This window comes from Leopardus geoffroyi, chromosome B4 (genome assembly GCF_018350155.1).
Source record: "Leopardus geoffroyi isolate Oge1 chromosome B4, O.geoffroyi_Oge1_pat1.0, whole genome shotgun sequence".
Lineage (NCBI taxonomy): Eukaryota > Metazoa > Chordata > Mammalia > Carnivora > Felidae > Leopardus > Leopardus geoffroyi.
In genome coordinates this window covers 24,076,252-24,099,398 of record NC_059341.1, presented here as the reverse complement: position 1 = coordinate 24,099,398, position 23,147 = coordinate 24,076,252, and the positions used below count along the sequence as shown (strand labels likewise).

Genomic DNA, 23,147 nt, shown 5'->3' with positions numbered 1-23,147 from the left:
ATACATAATCATTCACAGTTAATTAAGGTATAAACAACGGGTGTATAAAAGCTTTCTCCATAAGTTAAACATCTTAAAAGCTATTGAAGTTTCAATGAATAAGAAAAAAAATATATTCTATGAATGAAAATTTTAAAAAGATCGGCAACCAAGAAAATCTTTTACATCTTACATGTCTCTTTTGGTCACTAATGTATCCTAGGGACCTAAACAGTAGCTGGGAGACAGCAGGTAGTCAATAAATAAATGTAGATTGAGTAAATGAAAAAGCAAATGATTATCTGTCAAAGGAAGATATTTAGTCCAATCTTCATCACTACCTTAATATGATATCCATGCTTGTTTGAAACAAACTTAATTCTTTAGAGATTGTATAGATAAAAACTTTGAATTTTTCCCAGTATAATATTAGGTATTTTTTAAAATGAGGAAGTACACCTAGATTTCCAAAAGAATATGTTAATTTTTCTATAATTTCATACATTAGTGAATATCTAATCAATCACGATTGCTACTATTTTGGTGAACCTTCATTTTTCTGGTGTCTAATCTTTTAAACAATGCATACAACAATTTGTGAGATTTAACTACATACCAAGTATCAGACAGTAGATTGTAAGGCAAAATTTTTTAATAATTAAAAAAATACATGTTTATAGAAAGTGAAAGCTATAGATTTCAGAAGTGCATTTTCTTTAGAATCCTCTCATCTATGTCATTTTTCAATCCAACTCATATTTACTGAGATCCTGCTCTGTGCAAGGCACTGTCCTAAGTGTTAAGGGATTACTGTAGGTGAAAAGAGATCCAAACCATATGTTCAATGAGTCTCAATCAAGTGGGAGCTATAAATACATTTAAAACAACACAAGACATATGGCAAGTGCCAAACTGAAGTTAAATTAAATAGCAAGGAAGCAATAATCCCCTTCTGGTGAACAGGGAATGGTGCTCAGCAGATTTAGTATTCAGTCTTGGCATTTGAGTACGGACAGGGTTCTACAACCTGAGGAAGAGTAATTTGTATGTGGGAGGTGACTGGCAGGTGGTCAAATCTGAGAGAGAGTAGCATGTGTGGATTGACCAGAGAGGGCATGTGCCCCAGGACAGTGACAATCTACTGCAGCCAGAAGGCAGAGTGCTAGTGTGGGAGAGGCTGGAGGTTGAGGAAACTGGGATGGCGGAGGGCATGACTGCTGAGAAACACAGAGGTCTTCAATGCATTCAAATTCTAAATATCCAAAGAGCAAAGCACACTCTCCTGCAACAAAGCCTAGAACTCCTCCAGCACTTGTCTCACTGGCTGACCCATCATCTAATTAACTGCACACACCAGAAATCTCCATCTCTCTAACCTCCTATATCTACTCCATCACCAGATTATGTCGTTTTCATCTCCTTAAAATATCTGAAGTCTTCATTTCTCTCCATCTCCACTGAGGAGATGAGAGCCCATTAACCAAGGTTGGGAACAGTGAGAAAGACAGGGAAAAAAACTGATGTCATGAAAGCTCCAGAACACATGTAGGAACAGCTCAGAAAGGTTGCCTGGAGTTGCTGACTTGACACATGGGTAAAAAGAGGCATTTCTTACAAATGAACAATATTCTGCTCTCCTTCTAACTCTTAAACCAAGAGGGTATTTAATAAGACCTCAATGTCTATTTGTGAGTAAAACCTCCAGTGCTACTCCCTTGATCTTTAAGTTCCCATTATTCTTATTGGATTATGACAAATAGTGAGAATGACCATATATATATATAAATTTAATTTTATTTATTTTGAGAGAGAGAGAGAGAGAGAGAATGTGAACAGGGGAGAGACAGAGAGAGAGGGAGACAGAGAGAGAGAGAGAATCCCAAGCAGGCTCTACATTGTCAGTGCAGAGCCCAATGCAGGGCTCCATCTCATGAATGGTGAGATTATGACCTGAGCCAAAATCCAGAGTTGGATGCTTAACTGACTGAGCCACCCAGGAGCCATGAGAATGACCTTTTTAAATAAGTTAGATGTCAGTCTCCAATCAGTACCCTCCAATGGTCTGCTGTTACTAAGAGAAAGGCCCCATGTAAACTGACCCGTCCCTACCTACTACATCAGATCTTGTCACCCCCTGCTCCCTCCTGGCAGGGTTTCCAATACTTGGCGCGGTCTTGCCTGAGGGGTCTCCCGACTCTTCCTCCACCTGTAGAGCCACAGGCTGATGCACCTCCTCCATTGGGAGGTCCTGGCTGATGCCCCTATTTAACACGGCAGTTCTACCCTCCCCCATCCCTCCAGGAAGTTCAGTCCTCCTTACCTTTCTCTGTATTTCCTTTAGTGTATATCACCATCTAACATATTACATAGTTTACTTATTCTATTTTGCTTTGTTTTTTCATCTGTTGACTGACTTACCCCTTACTCCTAGACCAGATTCCTGCAAATGGTAGGTTCTCAAAATACATTTCTCAAACAAAAGGAGTGATAGGTTGCTTTACAAAATGTTCATCTGTGGAGCCAAAGAAATTTTATTATTTTTTTCTCTGATTATAAACAATTGGAATGCTCAAAGAAAAAGTATATATGTACACATATGTTTATACTTCAAGATAATTTTACACTTCTAACATTTTCCTTTTGCCTTCATTTTATAGCATTGGTTTCCATTCTTGTCACTTTATTATTTTATTTCTGAAAGACTTGGAAAAAGCAAAGTCAGAATCCTTCTATAAGATTTTTGTCCTCTTGTGTAAAGTACAGCTTGTTAAACAGATTATCTTTTTCATTTACTCTGTCATACTGAAGAGACATAGTTTCAGACTATAAATATTTTCTTTCTGTGTTGTCAAAGGTCACAAATACCCTTAGGGTGGATATTACAGCTCCACTTGTAATTCAGTTCTACACACTGAAAAAAGAAACAACTATTGCTGCCTGATGTTAAATTTTTATCCTTACTATTCAGTTGTACTGTTATAATGCAACAGCTTTATTTGCTTTTAATTTGGTAAAATGCACTCTTGTAAATACCAAGCTCTATGCTGTAAGGTGATTCAGGAGTCACTGGGGGTTGTACAGAAATCCTTTGTCAAACATAAATCTAATCAATGGTTTTGTTTTAGTTTCCTTATCCATCTTTAAATTCCAGTAACTAAGTCACAACTGGTGGTACCAATGGGGGTACAGGCTCTCACTGGTATGCTCGGGAAGACCAGTTTTTATTTACCTGCACTTGGACCCCTTTGGCCAAGTACGTACTTCTGACATGGTGGGGAGGAGAGCACACACCAGCCTGGCCAGCCAGATCAGCAGGTCAGCTCTGGCAATGACAGCAGTGATGGACGTTCACAGTTACCCAGCAAGCCCCCACCACATTTTTAATTGCGTTTTTCATTCACAGAGCTCTTCCTCTCTCACATATAATTTTGTAAAGATGTGCTTTCATCTGGACTATACAGATAAACACTCATTCATAAAACTTGTAGCACTGTTGGAAGGAAGGATGAAGTGGGAAAAGTGATACATGAAAGCAGAGGAAAATCCATATCTATGTTAGCATCTTCCTTAATTTATTCTAAATCGTTGCACTAAAGCCCCCTATGATGTTGTCCCTACTATTCTAAATCTCTTTCTACTTTCTCTGTGTGGGTGCTGAAGTATATGAAATAAATGAACACCAATATAATATGCATGTTGCTATATGATACTCTGCACCATCATAATTTCATTATTGACACCCTTAAAAATCACTTCTTGATTTTTCTTTTCTCTAATGCCTTTTGCCCATTCATTACCATGACCAAGATTCCATACTCTAGAACAGGGATTGGCAAATTTTCTTTGTAAAAAAAAAAAAGTAGATGAATATTTTCAGCTTTGAAGGCCACATGACCTGGGTCACAACTACTCAATCTTGTCATTACAGTATGAAAGCAGCCATAGATAATATATGAACAAATGACTGTGTTCTAATAAAATTTCATTTACAAAACTAGGAGGCAGGCCAGATTTGACCTGGAAGCCATAGTTTGCTGACTCTGTTAGGCAAGAGACCCGGGGAAAAGAGAAGGGTCTAGAAAAGAGGGACAGCAGAGGCGCCTGGGTGGCTCAGCTGGTTAAGTGCCCAACTCCTCATCTCAGCTCGGGTCATAATGTCACATTTCATGAGTTCAAGCCCCACAACATCAGCCTAGAGCTTGCTTGGGATTCTATCTCTCCTTCTCTTTGCCCCTTCCCTGATTGTGCATGTGCTCTCTCTTTCTCAAAATAAATAAATAAACCTAAGCAAAGCGGGGGGGGGGGGGACAGCAGACACTACCAGTGATCGGTGGGTCAAAAGGTAGACAGTCTTTTTAAAAAAATAAATGTATTAAAGATTAATGTATGCATGGTGACTGAGAGTGTGAAACTACTTTAAAAAATTAAACCATGAAATGCTTAGTATTACATTAAAGTCCACAAGCTAGTTGCAGAACAGGTATCTCATTTAAATAATGTGTCCATGAAAGAGGTCTGGGGATCAAGGTGTTAGAAAGTGCCTCTTCTCCAATCACATTGTTTTCTATTAATGCTATAGTTACTGGCTTCCACATAAATAGAAGCTCTCTAGAAATACACACAAAACACTGGACACATTGGTTCCCTTTGGGAAGGGACATAAGTGAGACTATTTTTCACTCACTACTCTTATGCACTATTTCAATATGTATGCATCACCTATTTAAAAAGCAGAATAAAAGAAAATGTAGGTTATGTTCTAGCATAGATTTTGATTTATAACTACAAAGCAACTGCATCAAGAAAAAGTATATGATCCTTTACGAGTTGGACAATAGGCACAATCTTACCTATCAAAAGGACTAATTTCATTAAGGCAGTTAGCAAATTTTAAGTAACATAAATCATCTGGTAATCTCTTGGTTCTGGGCAGGGTTAAAGTGTACCTGTCCACTTTTAAAAAGGAGTCACATATCTGGAGGCTGATGAAAAATCTTCTTGGTGGGAAATCGTGTCTATTTCTGCTGTGAATGTGAGTTCTTTGTGCTGTTAGTTTAGATAGAGTGACCTGTTTTGAGATGTTGAAATAAAACTGACATCTGAGTTTGTAAGAATATTTGATGGCTATTATACATCTGCCCAGGTCTCCTAACATCTTTCTTCTCCTCACTCTTAGCTTAGAGGCAAGACAGTAGTGAAGAGCCAGTTTCTGTGAGTAGAATTTTGTGACAGAGACGGAGGGGCATGGGTCCTTCAATATGAAGAGTTACCAGTATCACAATGAGTATCCATAGGGCACACACCATTAGAGAAAATTAATCTGGTTAAGAACAAACATGGCCCCAGAGTTTTGTCTTTATCACATTCATTTTTTCTCTAAGTATAAAAATAAACTACATTCTTTGTTAAAAAAGTTGAAAAATGTCAAAAGTTGTAAGACAGGGGCGCCTGAGTGGCACAGTCGGTTAAGTGTCCGACTTCAGCCAGGTCACGATCTCGCGGTCCTTGAGTTCGAGCCCCGCGTCAGGCTCTGGGCTGATGGCTCAGAGCCTGGAGCCTGTTTCTGATTCTGTGTTTCCCTCTCTCTCTGCCCCTCCCCCGTTCATGCTCTGTCTCTCTTTGTCCCAAAAATAAATAAACGTTGAAAAAAAAAAATTAAAAAAAAAAAAGTTGTAAGACAAAAGTCACCTATAGCCCCATCACCGAGAGATAACCATTGTTAATATTTTAGTGTTTCCTTTTAGTCTCTTTGCTATATTTTAAACAAGTAAACTTTTTCTCAGCCTTCTCTCTGGTTAGGATGGATAAACTGTCCCCACTCTGAGCAAAGGCCAGCTCACCTACTTGTTCATGTACTTTCATGAGTCACTGCTCTCTCTCTCCCCTCTCATCTGCATTGTCAACCTCTCCCTGTCAGCCTACAATCTCCCAGCTTTAAAAATCTCTCCTTTGATGCTCTATGCCTTCCAGTGACTGTACCATATCTCATTTCACAGCTGAGCTTCCTGAAAGAATACTCCATATTCCCTAGCTTTCTTCTTCATATCACCTCTATCCTTTAACTCTCCCAGCCGAGGCTTCCCTCCACCCACTCTACCGAGATGGCCCTCATCAGGGTCACTGAAGAACTTGCTGGGTCCAAACTCAAGTGTTATTCTATTTTTCTTGAATTTTCAACACTATTTGCCAGAGTGGACCATTCTCTCCTTCTTGAAACACTTGGTTCATATGGCTTGCAACAGACCCCACTCCCTCAATCTCCTCTCTCTCTGCCAGGTTCCGAAATGTTAGTGTCTCCCAGAGCTCTGGTCCCCTTCACTTCTCTTTCTGAACACTCACATGCAGTAACCTCATGCAGTACCATGGCATTTGCTCTATAAGTAAATGACATAAAAACCATTTCTAACACGGACTTCCTCCTTGAAGTCCAGCTAACCTACTTAGTAACTCTAGTTTTTTATTTGATTGGCATAACAAATTTAACATCCCCCAAACAGAATTCATGCCCACCCTCCACCCTATTTCAGTAAATATTGAGGAATTATACTATCATCCACAGACCATGAACAACACCCACAATTTAGGCCAGGCTGCCCAGGTAATGTCTAGATAGATAGATACGTAGGTAGGTACGTAGGTAGATAGGAAGAAAGATACAAGTTTTTTGAGAGGAACTTGTGGTACAGTAATATCCATATAAGAATCAACCATGACATAACAGTATTCCATTTCAATTTCTATTCCCAAGACTGGAATTGCCATGGTTAAGTATTTATTTATTTCCCGTTCTTTCCTTCTTTTTGAAAAAAATCCTGAGCATTTTAACTTCAGATTTTTCCCTTAAAAAAAAACCCAAAAAACAAAAAAGCAGCTGTATTTACATAAGTGTATAAAAATCTAACTTCAAAGTGAATCATAATCTTCCAAAACTAAAAATTCTATAAATACAGCTTTTTTTTTCTCCCCAGAGATTACAAAACTAAATGGGGAAGCAAACAAGATTAGGGCAGCTGAACACCAGAGATAAAGCTTTACGTGCTTGGCAGTAAGGAATGAGGGGCATGTCATTTTGAATTCTACTCAAAGACTGAAATATTGTGCTGTAAACCTTGACTACTATCCTTAAAAAACACTTCTCTCCTCTTCCCCAGCAAAAAGATGGTTAAAAAGTTTCAGCTCATTTAAAGCTAGGTTATGCCAGTAAGTTATGCTCAATTGCCTTATTACTAAGGTCTTTGACATGATGGCAAAAATATATTTAGAGGATTAAAAATGTGAAGACACTCAGGGAAAATCGTATGTCTGCCCTCCACTCACCCTGTACATCTCGCTCTGCTGCAAAAAAATTAGTATCCACAGTGGGTGTCCTGCCTCCTATGAGGTACTGCAGAATACAACAGTCAATGTAATTCTATGCAAATGTGACTTTTCTTAGGGCAACAATACCAAAAATGGATGCATTCAAATCCTAGGCCACTGCTAATTTGAAAAAGAAAGAAATAGGTAATAGTACAGTATTTCTTGCCATCTTTATAATGTAGGTCAAGGCTTTTGACAATCCATTAGGTTATTTTTTCCTCTCTAGAATAAAAAAATTTTAAAGGCTTTTAAGAGAAAGACCAAAAGATGTACATGAAGAATCTTTCTGCAAATTTTGTTCTTTTTAGAAAAATGTGTTATATTTTGCCCTCTTTAATTAAGTACACATACTTGTTGGATTCACGGCATTTTACCCCATGAACTCAAATGTGATCGTTTTCAGGAAACTCTTAAAATAATTATAAAATTATAAGAAAAAGTATAAATATTTTTAAAACAACTAAGTGTTTGAATGAATTTAAGATGTCTAAAAATGGGTGATGCTATCATTAAAATAATCATTTCCTAGAATCACCGCAAAATTAACATTACAGGAATTTGGGAATCTGATGAAAGCTTTTAGAATTTGTAAAGTGGCTCTAATATCTGATAAAATTTAAATTTCCCTATAAGTAATTAGCATATTTTAATACTAAATGGTAATGAAAAAACATCTTTCATTAACTGATGATGAAGATATCAAGAAAATGACATAAATTAGTCCACAGGAACTTATAGGAAATAGGATAGGATTTCATCCTTGTATGTGTTTCCTGAAAGCATTTTTACGTGAAAGGAACTTTATGTGAAAGTACTTAGGGGGACAAAATTTTCCAGGCTGAATCAGGACCCTGATAATAAAGAATGAATCAGGAAGTACTTTTTACTCTATCCAGTTTTCTGTTTGTGCTAAAATCATATGAGCACAGCTAATATCACAGATGGTAATCTATCTGGGGGCTGTCTTCTATTAACTGAGGAAGTCACAGAAAATGCTGGGGCTCAAGGGGGGGCAACATAGACTACCACTCTTGATGTAAGAAGTATCCCAAAATTGTGATAACCTGTAATCCACCACACCCTGTCCCATTTTATCAAGAAGCAGGGCAAGAGTTACTTCAAGTTAAAGATCACAGAGTAACATCATTGTTCCCTACCCTGACCACTCAATAAACAAAAAGGATGAATAGTTGAGAAGTCTCTTTGTTTAACGAAAAACAGAAATGGCCATAGCCCCAAACTATAGTCATAGTTGCCAAACACTGTGAAATCTGTGTTAAAATGAGAGAGGAAGCTGAGAACCAACATATAACTTCTTAGACTTCCCATTTTCTGAGTTCTTTATCTTCATTATTCCCTTGGGTAGCTAAATTGTGTCATCGCATGGTTATTTGCAGAAAAGAGATTTTTCTAAAAGAAAGTGCACAGCCCTGAAAGGTGGATTCAATGAGCCTTTGCTCAGAGCTATCAGTTCCAGGGGCATGAGTAGTTCATAGTGGGGAAAAAGTTCTCATGAGACCCAGTTCACACGCAGGAAAGCAAGGCGTGGGAGCTGGAGAAGACCACGGGATTGACCTATCATCTTCTAGTCCAGCAGAGGGTGGCCAACCGCCAGGGGAAGGCCGGACAAAGGGAAAGAAGAAGCAGCAGCAGTTCATATACTAGATAAGGTCATGACACAGAAAGACTGTCATTATGGATTTTTGCTGTGAGCCACAGAGAGCGGAGTATGAATGGTGCTACCTGGGTTTGTACCGCCCAGTGGCTTTGTGCACTGACTTCTTAAATGTTCAAAACTGAGAGAAGGCAAAGAAAATACAGATTTGGTGAGAGGAGGTTCAAGAGAATACAAACTGAAGACTTCTCAAATCATCCTTCCTCCATTCCCACTTTTTTATTTTTGGCTAGAACGCAGCTATTTCCAATCCCACTTGAGAAGACATTCACCACCATCCATACATTAAAAAAAATATTTTAATGTTTATTTTTGAGAGAGACAAAGAGAGACAGAGCGTGAGTGGAGGAGGGGCAGAGAGAGAGGGAGACACAGAATCCAAGGCAGGTTCCACGCTCTGAGCTGTCAGCACAGAGCTCGGTGTGGGACTTGAACCCATGAACCGTGAGATCATGACCTGAGCTGAAGTTGGATGCTTAATTGACTGGGCCACCTAGGTACCCCTCACCATCCATACTTTTAACCAAAAAAAAAAAAAAAAAAAAAAAAGAAGAGGAGTAGTAGTTAAGGATTGATTATAAGCAAAAGGCAAATGAAGAACACATACCACAGAAAAGAATCGCAGAAAAAGTGCACACAAAAAGTTCTCTATCCTTCAGAGATGTTTCTTATATGATCTTCTCATTTAAAAGGAATAATCCAAAGACTTTTTTTCTCTTGGAAGAGATGGTACAAAGCTTTAATAAAGAGATTCTAAGACAACAGAAAGAGACAAAAACTGAGTTGGTTGTGATCAGAAAAGGACTGGAGGAAAAATGATGACAGAAAAAAAGAGGCAGAATAAACATGACTGAATTCACAGACAGGGGGTCAGGTACCTGGGTCAAGTACACAAAATGAAAGAGAAAAGAATACAGGTTCAATTGGCTCTCATGAGGCAGCGTGAACTGGCTCCCGCACATCACATGGTGTAAGTGAAACTGACACAGAAGGATGGTCACTAAGACACAGCTTGGCGAAGTTGCAAAACACCTATGGACATCCTGCAGAAGAACTGGCTGTGCACAAAGGGAGGAGTCTCCTTGCCTTGGTTCCCTCAACAGCAACGCGCACTGCCAAAGACAGAGTGGAACAGTGCCTTCAGTGTCTGGAGGAACAGAAAATGCACACCTAAGCATATTTTACCCAACTAAACTGAGTTTCGAGCTCAAGCAGGCAAGAATTTAGGGTTTGAGGCTTTCTGGAAATAACTATGGGACGACACAATCTTAGCTCCCTAAGAGAATAATTAAAATAAGGCACTCAGAAAAGGGAGGGTATAATTGAAAAGACTTGAGGTGAGCACTGAATCAACGTAAATACAGAAAAAAGATTAGACATCCCTAGAAAGCATGCTTACAGACAGACCACGAACACGAAGCATTGACTACATAAAAGAATTGTGTAACAGTCCCAGGATGCAGAAACCAAGGAGGTGGGAGAAGTGTAACTGTGCTAACTCCATTCTTCAGAGCAAGGAGGTAGCAGATACTGTCTAGAATCAAATCAAAATGAATCTAACCTTTAAAACCAAAAACTATTGAGGTGAAGAAAGATAAACACTTATCTGACTTTTAACAATTTCTTCTTTTCTGCTCTAAGTTTCTCTTTCTTCTGTTAAATATTAGTCAAATACTTAAAAGAGTATTCATACAGTTCTGGAAAATGTAACCATTGAGGGAAATTGGGTAATGGTACATGGGTCTTCCTGTACTATTTCCTACAGATGCATATAAATTTATAATCATATCAATAAGAATTTCAATAAAAATAGTATTTATAGAATAATTCCATATTTGTAAGAACTTTCTCTCTCTCTTGCTATACACACACACACACACACACACACACACACACACACTCACCAAATATTTATGCTAGGTCTTATTTTTTCTTCATGCTGTGGTTTTAACTGATTACCTAAAACTTCTTTATATTTTTATATATTTATTGGGTTTTTAAATAAGTAAGGGGCACTGTTACAAATAAGCTAATATTCATATTCATTATTCTTTCAAAAGAATTAAGAAGCAGAGATAATCAAAATACGTTTCAAAGCAAAGGGTTCCAACCACTGGCATCTGAGAAATGTAATAGAGTGAGTGGAGCAGGCAAAGATAAGTGGGCGCATGTGAATAACTGTGTTGCCACAACCGGTAAAACCTGAGTGATAATGAGAGCTCAGGCCTTATAAGTCGAGGTTTCAAACAGAAAATGCAATATTCTCTTGCAAGAACAAGTTTCTGTGTTCTAGAACTGCATGTGTTGCTTAGAAAACAATGGCATGACCAAATCCACCCAACCCATAACTTCCACTATCAAAAATGCCTCTATGAAACACATGATTTACCCCCAGGGTGTTAGTCACATTCTCCTGATGAGTGAATAACTGAATTTCAAGAAACAGCAAAGAGATGAACGTGAGAACTTTGCTTCGGTGGTGTTATCCTAAAAGAAGGACCGTGCCACACAACATCATCAAGATAATTTTAGGAACAAATAAGATATTAATGTAAATTTTACCATTTTTCCCCCAAGTCCCCTTTCTGCTTCTGCCCCTAACCCAGTAAGGGAACTATAAAAAAAAAAGTTTTCTCTAGAAAAAAATTTAAAACCCTTCTCTCAAAAAAAAAAACACCCTTTCATGTTGTGTCTCTTTTTTTTTCACAGCTACGTAATAAGTAGTTAAGTGCACTATTAATTGTGTCTATTAAATATATGAAGCCAGCTGAGGGCTTTCTATTCCAGATCTCAACCAAACTCTTCAAGTCAAGATAGAAAGTTGACCCTCGGACAACCTGGGTGTGAACTGCATGGGTCCACTTACATGCAAGTTGTTTTCCAGAAATACGGGACAGTACTGTAAATGTGTTTTCTCTTCCTTATTATTTTCTTTTTTTTTTAATGTCTGTTTATTTTTGAGAGAGAGTGATACAGAGTGTGAGTGGGGGAGGGGCAGAGAGAGAGGGAGACAGAATCCGAAGCAGGCTCCAGGCTCCGAGCTGTCAGCACAGAGCCCAACGCAGGGCTTGAACTCACCAGCTGCGACATCAGGACCTGAACTGAAGTTGGATGCTCAACCGACTAAGCCACCCAGGCGCCCCTCTTCCTTATTATTTTCTTAATAACATTTTATTTTTCCTAGGTACTTTGTTGTAAAAATATATGTATATATAAATAAATATATGATACATACAACATGCAAAATGTATTAAATGACTATGTTCTCAGTAAGGCTTTTGGTCAGTGGTGGGCTCTTAGTTCAGTTTTGGGGGAGTTAAAAGCTATACTTGGATTTTCAACTGCACAGGGGGTTGGCACCCCTAAGCCCATGTTGTTCAAGAATCAACTATATATTTATTGAGATCTTACTGCATGCAAAGTCCTGGACCCCACACTGGAGATACAAAGATGATTAAGATTCACAAAATATATTGTATATTAGTACCATTAAGTGATGGTGATAACTTACACTGTGTCAGGTCCTGTGCTTCATGCGTTTTTAGGCATAGGCTTCACAGCTCTATGGGGTAGGTATTATTAGCGCTCCCATTTCATAAACAAGGATTACCTGGATCTAAGAGAGGTTCAATAACTTGCCCAGAGTCACAAAACTAGTACATGGCAGAACTGGTATACAGAAGGATGAGGACTCGAACCCAGGTCTATGTGACTCTGAAGCAGGAACAAAGGGCTGTATGACCACAGAGGACAGAAGATGTAAACATGTGCTTGGGGCTTTGGGGAAAGGTGCCTCAGAAGTGCTGAACTGACTTTTGGAGATATGGTTTTGAAGTATATTTTCAAGGAGAGAATGAAGTGGGGGGATTTCAAGGAGAGAACACTGCATGAGCCCAAATGGAGAGGAACAAAAATGCATGGCAGGGTCAGCAACCAGAAAGTGGCCTGATGGCCAGGGGAAAGGTACCAGGGAAGGGATGGATATGGTGGTCATCACAGGCCCATCTACCATCATCAGTGACATGATGGGAGCCTTTGAGGGTTTGCCATTTCAGATCTCGGCAAAATCAAGGACTGAAAAATAACATAATGCTTAATGAAGTCTTGGAGCGTGGTATGCCTTCAAGTAGTAATTACCAGAGAAATGGGACAAAGTCTTTTTTAAATTAATGCAGTTTTGTTGGCCCCTGCTGATAACTTACTTACCAATAACAAAGGCAAATCCTTAAACTCATCGCAGAGATGAGGGACACTTTTCAAAGAAATGAAAAGATCACGACGTTGATGATTATCAACTCATGTCAAGCAGTCACTAAAATAGGGTTGCTACAGGACTATATCCCAAATATTTCAAACACACTGTAAATTAGATTGCCATTTCAAACTTAGTTATTTCTATACTCTACCCTCTTAATTAAAACAAAGAAGTCTGGGGAAACACAAGCAAAGATTTATTGACCCTTGAATCCACTACTCAGTAATGTAAACTCCAACAGTACCTCAGAGAAGTTGGGTCACACTGGAAATGCCCATTATGAGTAAGTAATACAAAACAGCCCAAAAAGTCTGACAGAAACTCTTTGTATCATCAGTTTTGTGGATTTCTACTACTAGAGAGGAAAACAGAAACTAGTAAGAGTACTGGTCTGAAAATCGTGGGCTTTGAGCGACAGCCCAGCACTGACCAGGAACTGGCTATTGAATTGGCAGGATTCCATTTTTCTGGCCTTTAGTTTTCTGGCCTCTCAAATAAGGAATCAGAAGAAAAGTTCCCTTCTAGCAATAACAGCTTATGCTTGTAAGATTATTCTCTGGAGAAAACAAAAAGCAGCATAATACAGAGAAGGACTGAAGTAGGTATTAGGACAAATGGGTTCTGGCCCCAGCTTTTCTGCATGACAGGATATATAATGAACCTGAACAAGTCTTTTTTATCCCCCTTGGCTGATGGTTTTACCCTTTCCTTGATTTTTTTTTTTTACTCTGTACAGCATTTGACTCTGTTTGAAGCATCAACGTAACTAACTCCTAGGAATTATTTATAGCTTCTTAGTACGTTTTAACAACTTCTTCTTCCTGTTTATTTGAATTCCTTTATTTATTGCAACTTAAAAGCTGAGATACTCATAACGGTCTTCCTAAGGGATACTTATTCAATAGCCTATTCCTTATAAAATTCCTTCAAGAGACTATGCTTTAAAAGGTATTTAGCTCTTACTTGGGAACTTTTGGGCAAGAGGAAGTGGTAAAGAAAAACATAAGAAAATATTTCAGGCCGGGAAAGGTAAGTTATCATTTCTTTTCTAAATTTCCTGGCCCTAGATGGGCCCTTAGCTTAATATTCCTCGGGCTTAACTTGTCATTTTTCTAAGTTTCCTATCTTGGACAGACACTGCCACCAGGTCATGCCTTAATGAGAACTTTCCTCTTATATTTCATATGGACAGTTCCTTTACCCTCTCATTTTGGCCAAGATAAAACTGGAATTTGCCAAGATAAAATTTACTTAGAATATAAGCAGTCACACACAGACACACACACCAAACAATTAAAACATCCCACAAATCATAGAAATAAACATGTATGGATACATTTGTCATCTCCAAATAGCCAAACACGAGCCACACACTGTCTTGATCATTAAACATGATGGGGACGGACTTCCTCCACTTCCAAAAATGTAATACAGTTAGGAAGAAATACTAGGGACAAGCAAAATGCATCCAAAATTGCTGCCTCAGTCTGTCTTGGTGTATCCATAGTTTACCTTTTACTACCAACAATTAAAGGATGGTGCACAGCAGGACACAGGCGGCATGGGGGGGGGGGCATCCCCAGTGTGGGCTGTCAAGAACACTGGTTATGTCTTGCCTAACTCTCAATGCTTTCTGTGGTCTGCTCTCCAGGGAGATCTACAACCATACTTCTGAGTTTTCTCATTACCACTTGGATTAAATGCTTGCCTTTCTGTGAGCATATCTCCCTGCATTCATGATTTTGCTCTGCTGTTCTTTCTAGAAATCATGTTCAGAGAGTGGTAACTCTATTTTCACACATGATTAAGTCCTGTTTATCCCACCCCTGATTCAAAGGCCACCTCCTGGATAAGCCCTCCTGTCCCTATTACCATAAACATTCTCTGCTTCTCTCATAGGACATTGTTTGTATTCCTTTCATGGGATTAAAACTTCTTACTTTGTATAAGCGTTATTTACATGCTTTCCTTATCCCTTTTATTAAAAAGTGAGCTCCCAAGTACACAGACTATATATGCTTTAGCTGTCAGACCCCTGTGTAACACGCGATCTAGAGCTTTACACAATGGCCTCAATAAATATTGAGACAACACTGGTATTATCTCAATCAATGATTTCCATGGTAGCAAGGATTATATCACAATTGGTAGTGGGTTGAATGGGGGCATAAGAAATTTAGTCATGCTATGGACTAAAAACAGAAAGTAGGAGAGAAGAGTATGTCAAGATAATTCCTAGATTTCTGGTTGGCATAAGGAATTGAGTAGTGGTACCATCAATAAGAAAGTGACCAAAGAACTAATTTTGGGTGGGACAGCATAAGTTCAATTTTGGACATGTTCAGTTTGAAGTATCTTTGAAATATTCATGTGAAGATGGGAATCAAAAGAATGGTTATTCTAAGAGCAGCCAGGATAAGCATTGTAAAAGTCCCACATATTAAGGGAAATGAGTAAATGTTCCAAAGGGTGAATAATTTTCACAATGGCATAGTTACAGCCATTAGAGAAAAATTATCCTGCCCAGAAAATAGAGAGTAAAATGGAATCATGCATTGTATCACACTGAAAAAGCCCTATTATTACCTCCTACTGATTTTTCTTTCTCTTTCTCTCTCTCTCTTTTTTTTTTTTTGTAAAATCAAAATCCCATTCAAGTGAATTTACATGACATAAAGTCTTATACATAAATAACGAATTGACAGCTTGAACCAGGCTTTTAGAACTGAATGATTACGTAAATTTTTAGTTTTTCTTTCATTTGTTAATCCTTTGAGATAAGTCTCAAAGTTACCTTATATCCTGGTTTGAAAACCATATATGCTGGGACAAGTGAGGAGATTGTAAGAATGCCACAAAAACGGCCAGTGTTTTTGACCTAAGAAATAACTATGTTTGAGTTACTAAACTCTTACAAATATTCCTTTTTGCTTCTATAAAATTATATGCAAAACAATTTATACACATTAATCACCACTAGCATATTGAGGGTATCAAGTAAAATATTAAAGTTATTTTGCTTTGTATATACAGCAGAAGAAAATTTTAAGAGTAACATGTTAATAATATAGCCACCACAAAATGATATTATAATTTGGGATTTATCATTCAAGGAGGTGCTGGGCTAGGTTTTTCCTTTATTTGCAAGGAATGCAAATTATACCGTAGATAATATTTTTAGGTAAATGTTCAAGATGTATAAAAGAAAGAATGATAGAAACTTATTTCCATATTGCACATAATGGATATTCATTCAACACTTTTATACTAGTTCCAAAGTGTGAGATGTACTCAGGCTCAAAATACCCTTCCTCTGTAGGAAGAAAGTCCAAGATGGCTGCAAGAAAGGATTCTGCCTCGTACACAGAAGCTGGAAGTGAGGGAGTAGCAAGTGTTTCTCACCGCATTCTTTCACCAACAACATGGACCTGTGACCTAAGCACGGGGAACCAGATGGTCTTGTAAGGAATTAGAATCTTGAGCGAGTGAGCTCAAGGTCAGTTTACAAATATTTTGAGGCAGTTGTGGCATTCAAGAAACCAGTTGTTGCTGCAGGACATGTTGGGGTAGGGAGAGTGGGTATCAGAGGTGGCCTCTGAGCAGGCAGTTCTTGAGGGAGGCTATTTGAGGTTTCCTTTGCTTCAGCCTAAGCCTGGCTCTGCCTTCCCCTCAATTCTCTGAGCCATCAGTATTTTTCACTCAATTGCTTTTCTTCTTAAATTGGCTTGTTTTTAGTCAAGAATGCTGAATAGTACATTTCAATTACAAATGACTTTCATCTATTCCCATTAAATCAGGCAATTGAGTACTCTGAAATTCTGCATTCAAAAGTAAAACTTTCCTTTTAAAATACCTTATAAGTTAAAGTTCTCACTGATTCAGCCTGCACTTAACACTGTTCATTTAAGTCTTGTGAAAAATGTGTTCCCTTGGTTTGGAGCAGGTCACAGAAGCAGTGGCTGCAGGCATGCACACCCTGACTCCTCAGAACAGTTGAGTAAGTTATGAGAGTGCCTTGACTTAACATAGAAAGTCCTTGTATCCATTCCACAGTGCCTCCAACAATGTCCCCTCACTATTATCAGGAAACTAAAGGACTTAGTTTGTGTTCAATTTATTGTAGGACAGTCTTCTTTAAACCTGAATTGTGATTTTTAAAAAAATTATCCAGCCAAATACATATATCAATCCAATTCCAAAGTGAATATCATGCACAAAAAATGTCAGCTTTGAGTTAGCTATGTTGATTTGGTACAGTCAGATTTTGGATCAATTTTACCAATGTTGGGACTCTACGAAACAGTACCAAATCAAATAATTTTGCATGATCTTAAAAGCTACTTTTTCCCAAGGTGTTGCCAGTGGCGTACCACAGCCTACCATCCCCCTTCTCCCCTCCCCGTCCTTCTCCTCCCCTCCTCCCCCTCCTCCTCCTCCCCCTCCCCCTCTTCCTCCTCCTCCTCCTTCTTTTTTTTTTTTTTTTTTTTTGCCTCAGTACATCTCACACTTTGGAACTAGTATAAAAGTGTTGAGAGCAGGAAAATATTCCCTCTACCTATGACATGGAACTAAAATCTGTGGTCAAAAAGGTGTTGTGCATTAATGATTCAAATGCCACACCCGCCCCCTCCAAACGTACACTTGTGAAAGATAAAATATTTTTAAAAAGAGTTTTAAGTAGAATTAAAAAGACAAAGACATTCTTTAAAACAAGGTGAGCATTACAGTGGACCTAACAGGTCAGATATGCCCTGGGTGAGAGGACAGAAACTATAGGCTGAAATGAAGCCACTTGCAGTGAAGGCCCTTATCTAGGCTGGGTAGAGAGAATGCAACCGAATGTGGGGAGGGGGTGTCTCTTACCTGGAAGAAAACACTGAAGAAATTCTGCATCTTCTTCCTTTTATGGAGCCAAGTGCCTGAGATGCCATGGGGTCTACTTCCTACTGGCTCTGTGGCCAGATCTGCAATATTCTCAAAGTCCTATCAGGCAGAAAGGCTTCAGAAGCCAGAATATAGCAAAGCAAAACCTCCAAAATAGGAGTAAAGAATGCAGAAGGAAAGAAAAAGCAGAGCAAAATCTCTCCCATTCAAGATGAGAGAGCAAACCAAAATTCTGAACCACAGAAGAAACCAAATATTAAGGAAACAAAGGACCTCAATAATCAGGACAATTCACCCTTATTGAAATGCAAATCAAAAAAAGACTGTTACACAGTCTAGACTGTTACAGAGAAAAAGGACTGCATTCACAAAAAAGAAAAATATATTAGCTAGATATGAACAGCCAGATATAAAAAGTCAGATATGAATAAAGAATAAATGTTTATAAAAGATGAGAAATTCTAGAAATGAAAAACACAGCAGTTGATAGAAATATCAGCATGAAAAATAAGTATATAGGATAACTCTAGACTAGTCCTAGTTTAAGAATTAGTGAATTGAAAAACAACTTTGAAGAAATTATCCAAAATACAGGAGGGGTGAATAAATGAATGACAAACATAAAATAGAAAATATAAGACACATAAGGTATATTAGGACATTGCAATATTTATCTCTTAGAAGTAGAAAATAAAAAGCATAAGAGAGGATCAATATTTAAAGGAATAATGACTGAAAATTTTCTACAACTGAGTAAGACAGGAGTTTTCATATTCAAAGCATATTCTGAATTCTTTAAAAAAAATTTTTTTTAACATTTATTTATTTTTGAGACAGAGAGAGACAGAGCATGAACGGGGGAGGTGCAGAGAGAGAGGGAGACACAGAATCTGAAGCAGGCTCCAGGCTCTGAGCCATCAGCCCAGAGCCTGACGCGGGGCTCAAACTCATGGACCGCGAGATCGTGACCTGAGCCGAAGTCGGACACTCAACTGACTGAGCCACCCAGGCGCCCCAATATTCTGAATTCTTAACAGGATAAATAAGAATCAGCTTTGTGACTCAGAAACAGAAGTGTTGAGCCTAAAGCAGTACCCAATATACAGTTGTTTTCAATAATTTTTTCTTTATTTTGATCTCTGGAACTTAGAGCAACGTGCTTAGAATCTAAACATTGTGTAGTTCAACCATTCCTATGATGCTTAGATGCTGGGAGACAATCCTCGATGGGTCTCTCACATTTCTGGATGTCCTATATTAGCTTTTTTCCCAGACTATATTTCCAATGATGCTTGTATTGTAAACAGTCTTGGAAGTTAGAGATAATGTCTCTCTACGGGACAGAAGGAGGTTGGGTTTGCTGAACAGGATAGTAAAGATAATGACTGCTCCAGGACAAAGTTTGGGCAGGTTTGTTAGCCCTCTTCAAGGAGTGGTGTTTCCCAAGCTCAAGATTCCCTAACTGTGAGGCAAACCCACTGTATATACCTACCCATCCATCAGCCCTAGGACTTATGGGGCAAGGACAATGAACATGAATGTAAAACTCATGTTGCTGGCTTAACAAGAGTGGTCAAGTCCTTTGTCTCTGATCCAGGAGTCTCATATGTCCTGCCAATATGCACGAAACTGGAAGGTTAACTTATTAGCTTGCAAATAAGGTAAAACCTCAAATTCTCTATAGTTCTTGACATAGTTCTTGAGCACCTTGCACAATGTTGGTACACTTCAATTTCTGTTCATTTTGTTTCTTATTTGTCTGCTTGCTCTGGGAAGAAGGGGTTGTGGCCAACTGTGGAACTGGATTCAACAAAGAAGAAGTGATAGACATGTATGAACCCATGGCCACCTCCTCACCATAAACTACATGCCTGCATCCTTCTTTTCTGCAGTTCATTCCACTCACAACATAATGTTTCTTCATTACAGATATATGAGTGCTCTCTCTCCAGCAAGGCTGTAAACTCATACAGGCAAGGACTACTACCTCCAGAGAGGTCTACCATCATTACTCCATTTACTCATGTGAATAAAGCCTGGGCTTTGGGATCAGGATTTGAATCCCTGCTATGCCATTCATTACCTGTGCAGCCTTGTACAAGTTAATTAGCCTCTGCTTACTTATTTCTTCTCAGCTGTGAAAATGGGGCATGGGGTGTTCTAGAACATTTCACTCAGGGCTGTTGTAAATCACGAGATAATATAAAGTCCTAATACAATGCCCCCTTTTAAGTCATGTACTATTTTCTACTCACTTCTCCCAACTTATCCCTAAATAGTGATACATTCCTGAGATGAAACTAATAGAATTCTCAAGAATAAACTGAAATTACAAAAGGCTCCTCTTTGACTTAGCACTGTCTCTAGGAATTTATCTTTAGGAAACAACGGATTCATGTACAACTCTGTTCATTACAGTGTTACTTATTAGAATTAAAAACAATTACTAACAACCTAAATGTCTAATAGGGGATTATTTAAATCAATCACTGAATAGTCACGCAAGGTAATGTTCTGCAGCAATTAAAAAAAAACTCTGTCATAGAATTACATAGATTTAATGACATGGATATTCACTCTTCAGTGAAAACAAGCATGTTCCAATATGTATATCGGTGGAAGGGGATAAAGAGTCCAGAAATAAACCCACTCTTATATGGTCAATTAATCTAGAACAAAGGAGGCAAGAATATACAATGGGGAAAAGATAGTTTCTTCAATGGTGCTAGGAAAAGCTGGACAGCTACATGTAAAAGAATGAAACTGGACCACTCTCTCACACCATACACAAAAATAAACTCAAGATGAATTAAAGACCTATATGTGAGATCTGAAACCATAAAACTAAAAGATAACATAGGCAGTAGACTCTTGGACATTGGCCTTAGCAACATATTTATGGATATGTTCCCTCAGGCAAGGAAAACAAAAGCAGAAATAAACTATGTGGACTACTTCAAAATAAAGAGCTTCTGCTCAGCAAAGGGAACCACCAACAAAATGAAAAGGCAACTTACTGAATGGGAGAAAATCCACACAAATGACCTATCCAATAAGAGGTTAATATGCAAAATACATAAAGAACTTCTACAACCCAGCACCAACAAATAATCTGATGAAAAATGGGAAGAAGGCCTGAATAGACATTTCCCCAAAGATATACATACGGCCAACAGACATATGAAAAGATGGTCAAGATCCCTTATCATCAGGGAAATGCAAATCAAAATGACAATGAGGTATCACCTCACACCTGTCAGAATGGCTAGTATAAAAAGATAAATAATTAAGTATTGGTGAGGATGTCGAAAAAAGGGAATGCTCGTGCACTGTTGGCGGGAATGTAAATTGGTGCAGCCACCATGGAAAACAGTATGGAGATTCCTCAAAAAATTTAAAATGGCTATACTATACAATCCAGTAATTCCACTACTAGGTATTTACCCAAAGAAAATGAAAACACTGCTTTGAAAAGATGTATGCACCCCTGTGTTCACTGCAGCATTATTTATAATAGGTAAGGTAAGATATGGAAGCAACCTAATATACATATATATATCTCCCCATACACATGGAATATTACTCAGCTATAAAAAAAAAATGAGAGCTTGCCATTTGCAACAACATGGACAAGCCTAGAGGTATGATGCTAACTAAAACAAGTCCAGGGATGCCTGGGTGGCTCAGTTGGTTAGGCGTCCAACTCTTGATTTCAGCTCAGGTCGTGATCTCACAGTTCACGAGATTGAGCCCCACGTGGGGCTCTGCACTGATAGTGTGGAGCCTGCCTTAGATTCTCTCTCCCTCTCTCTTTGCCTCTCCCTCACCTGAGTGCACACACACGCTCTCACCATCTCTCTCAAAATAAATTCCACAAAAAAAAAACCTCCAGCAGAGACAAATCCATATCATTTCACCTATTATGTGTAATCTAAAAAATAAAGAAAGAAACAAACAAAAACAGACTCATAAATCAGAGAACAAACTGGTGGTTGCCAGAGGGAAGAGAGTATGCGGGGGGGGGGGGGGGTTGGGGGGAGGGAGGTGGGGAATGGGCAAAATAGGCGATGGGGCTTACAAAGAAAAAAAAAAGCAGGCTACAGAACACATATAAATACTATTCCAATTTCTTTAAATGTATATCCATCATAAGATACTAAAAGGTTACAGATTAAAATGTTTTACTGATTGATTTTGTTATATACTTCCCTGTATCTTTTATATCTATCTATATCTATATCCCTGAAATAAACATACATACGATCTATAATAAGTAAAAACACATTTGATATTATAAAAACTATACATAGTATCTTATTAGAAACCCAAATAGGAAGTAGGAAAATATTTAAAATGATTTTTGAGTATAGTTCAGCCTGAAAAAAATGATCCAAGAAATAATACTATCAGAATGTCTTGGAAGGCTTATGTTCCTTTTTAATCTCAAATCTAAGATACCTTACTTTACAGAAGAGCAGAAAACACAAGAAGAGACATGCCAATACTAATCACCTACTGAAGTTTATATTCTTTATTCTGATAAAGTTGTTTAGAAAATGCTGCCAGCAATTACCAATACTGGGATGCAACTCAACATGTGAATTCACTTTTCATGTAAGTACCCCCTTATCTCCCAACCACAAGGAACGAATTTAAATGAGTTCTTTTCTCACCTTAACACCTATTGCATTATAAAATTGTTCAGAGTCTTTAGAAGATGTTTGGAATGAAGATATTACTTGATTACCTGGCTTTTTCTGTGCCTCCCATGCCTTGATGAATATCAATGAATTCCATCAGCTGCTTCTGCAACATCACATCTTGGCCCTCAATTTGAGTAATGAATTTATGCTGTAAAAGATCTGATACTGTTGGACGCTTTTCATAATCTTTAGTCAAGCACCTGCACTAGCAAAAAAACAAAAACAAAAAAAACCACGCAATTATTAGGTAAGTTCGAGTTATGGCATTATTATTCATCTTGCTAAGGACTAT

General features: G+C 38.2%; 1 protein-coding gene across 6 annotated transcripts in view; it reads right to left on the bottom strand.

The window, feature by feature from the left end:
- The window catches only part of MYO3A (myosin IIIA), a 246,003-nt gene that overhangs the window by 150,057 nt on the left and 72,799 nt on the right, over window positions 1–23,147 (bottom strand). For all 6 annotated transcript variants that reach the window (XM_045465686.1, XM_045465685.1, XM_045465684.1 and 3 more), the window contains one exon: window positions 22,900–23,055. In XM_045465686.1, the coding sequence (XP_045321642.1) occupies window positions 22,900–23,055 (156 nt within the window). The remainder of the gene's footprint in view (window positions 1–22,899; window positions 23,056–23,147) is intronic.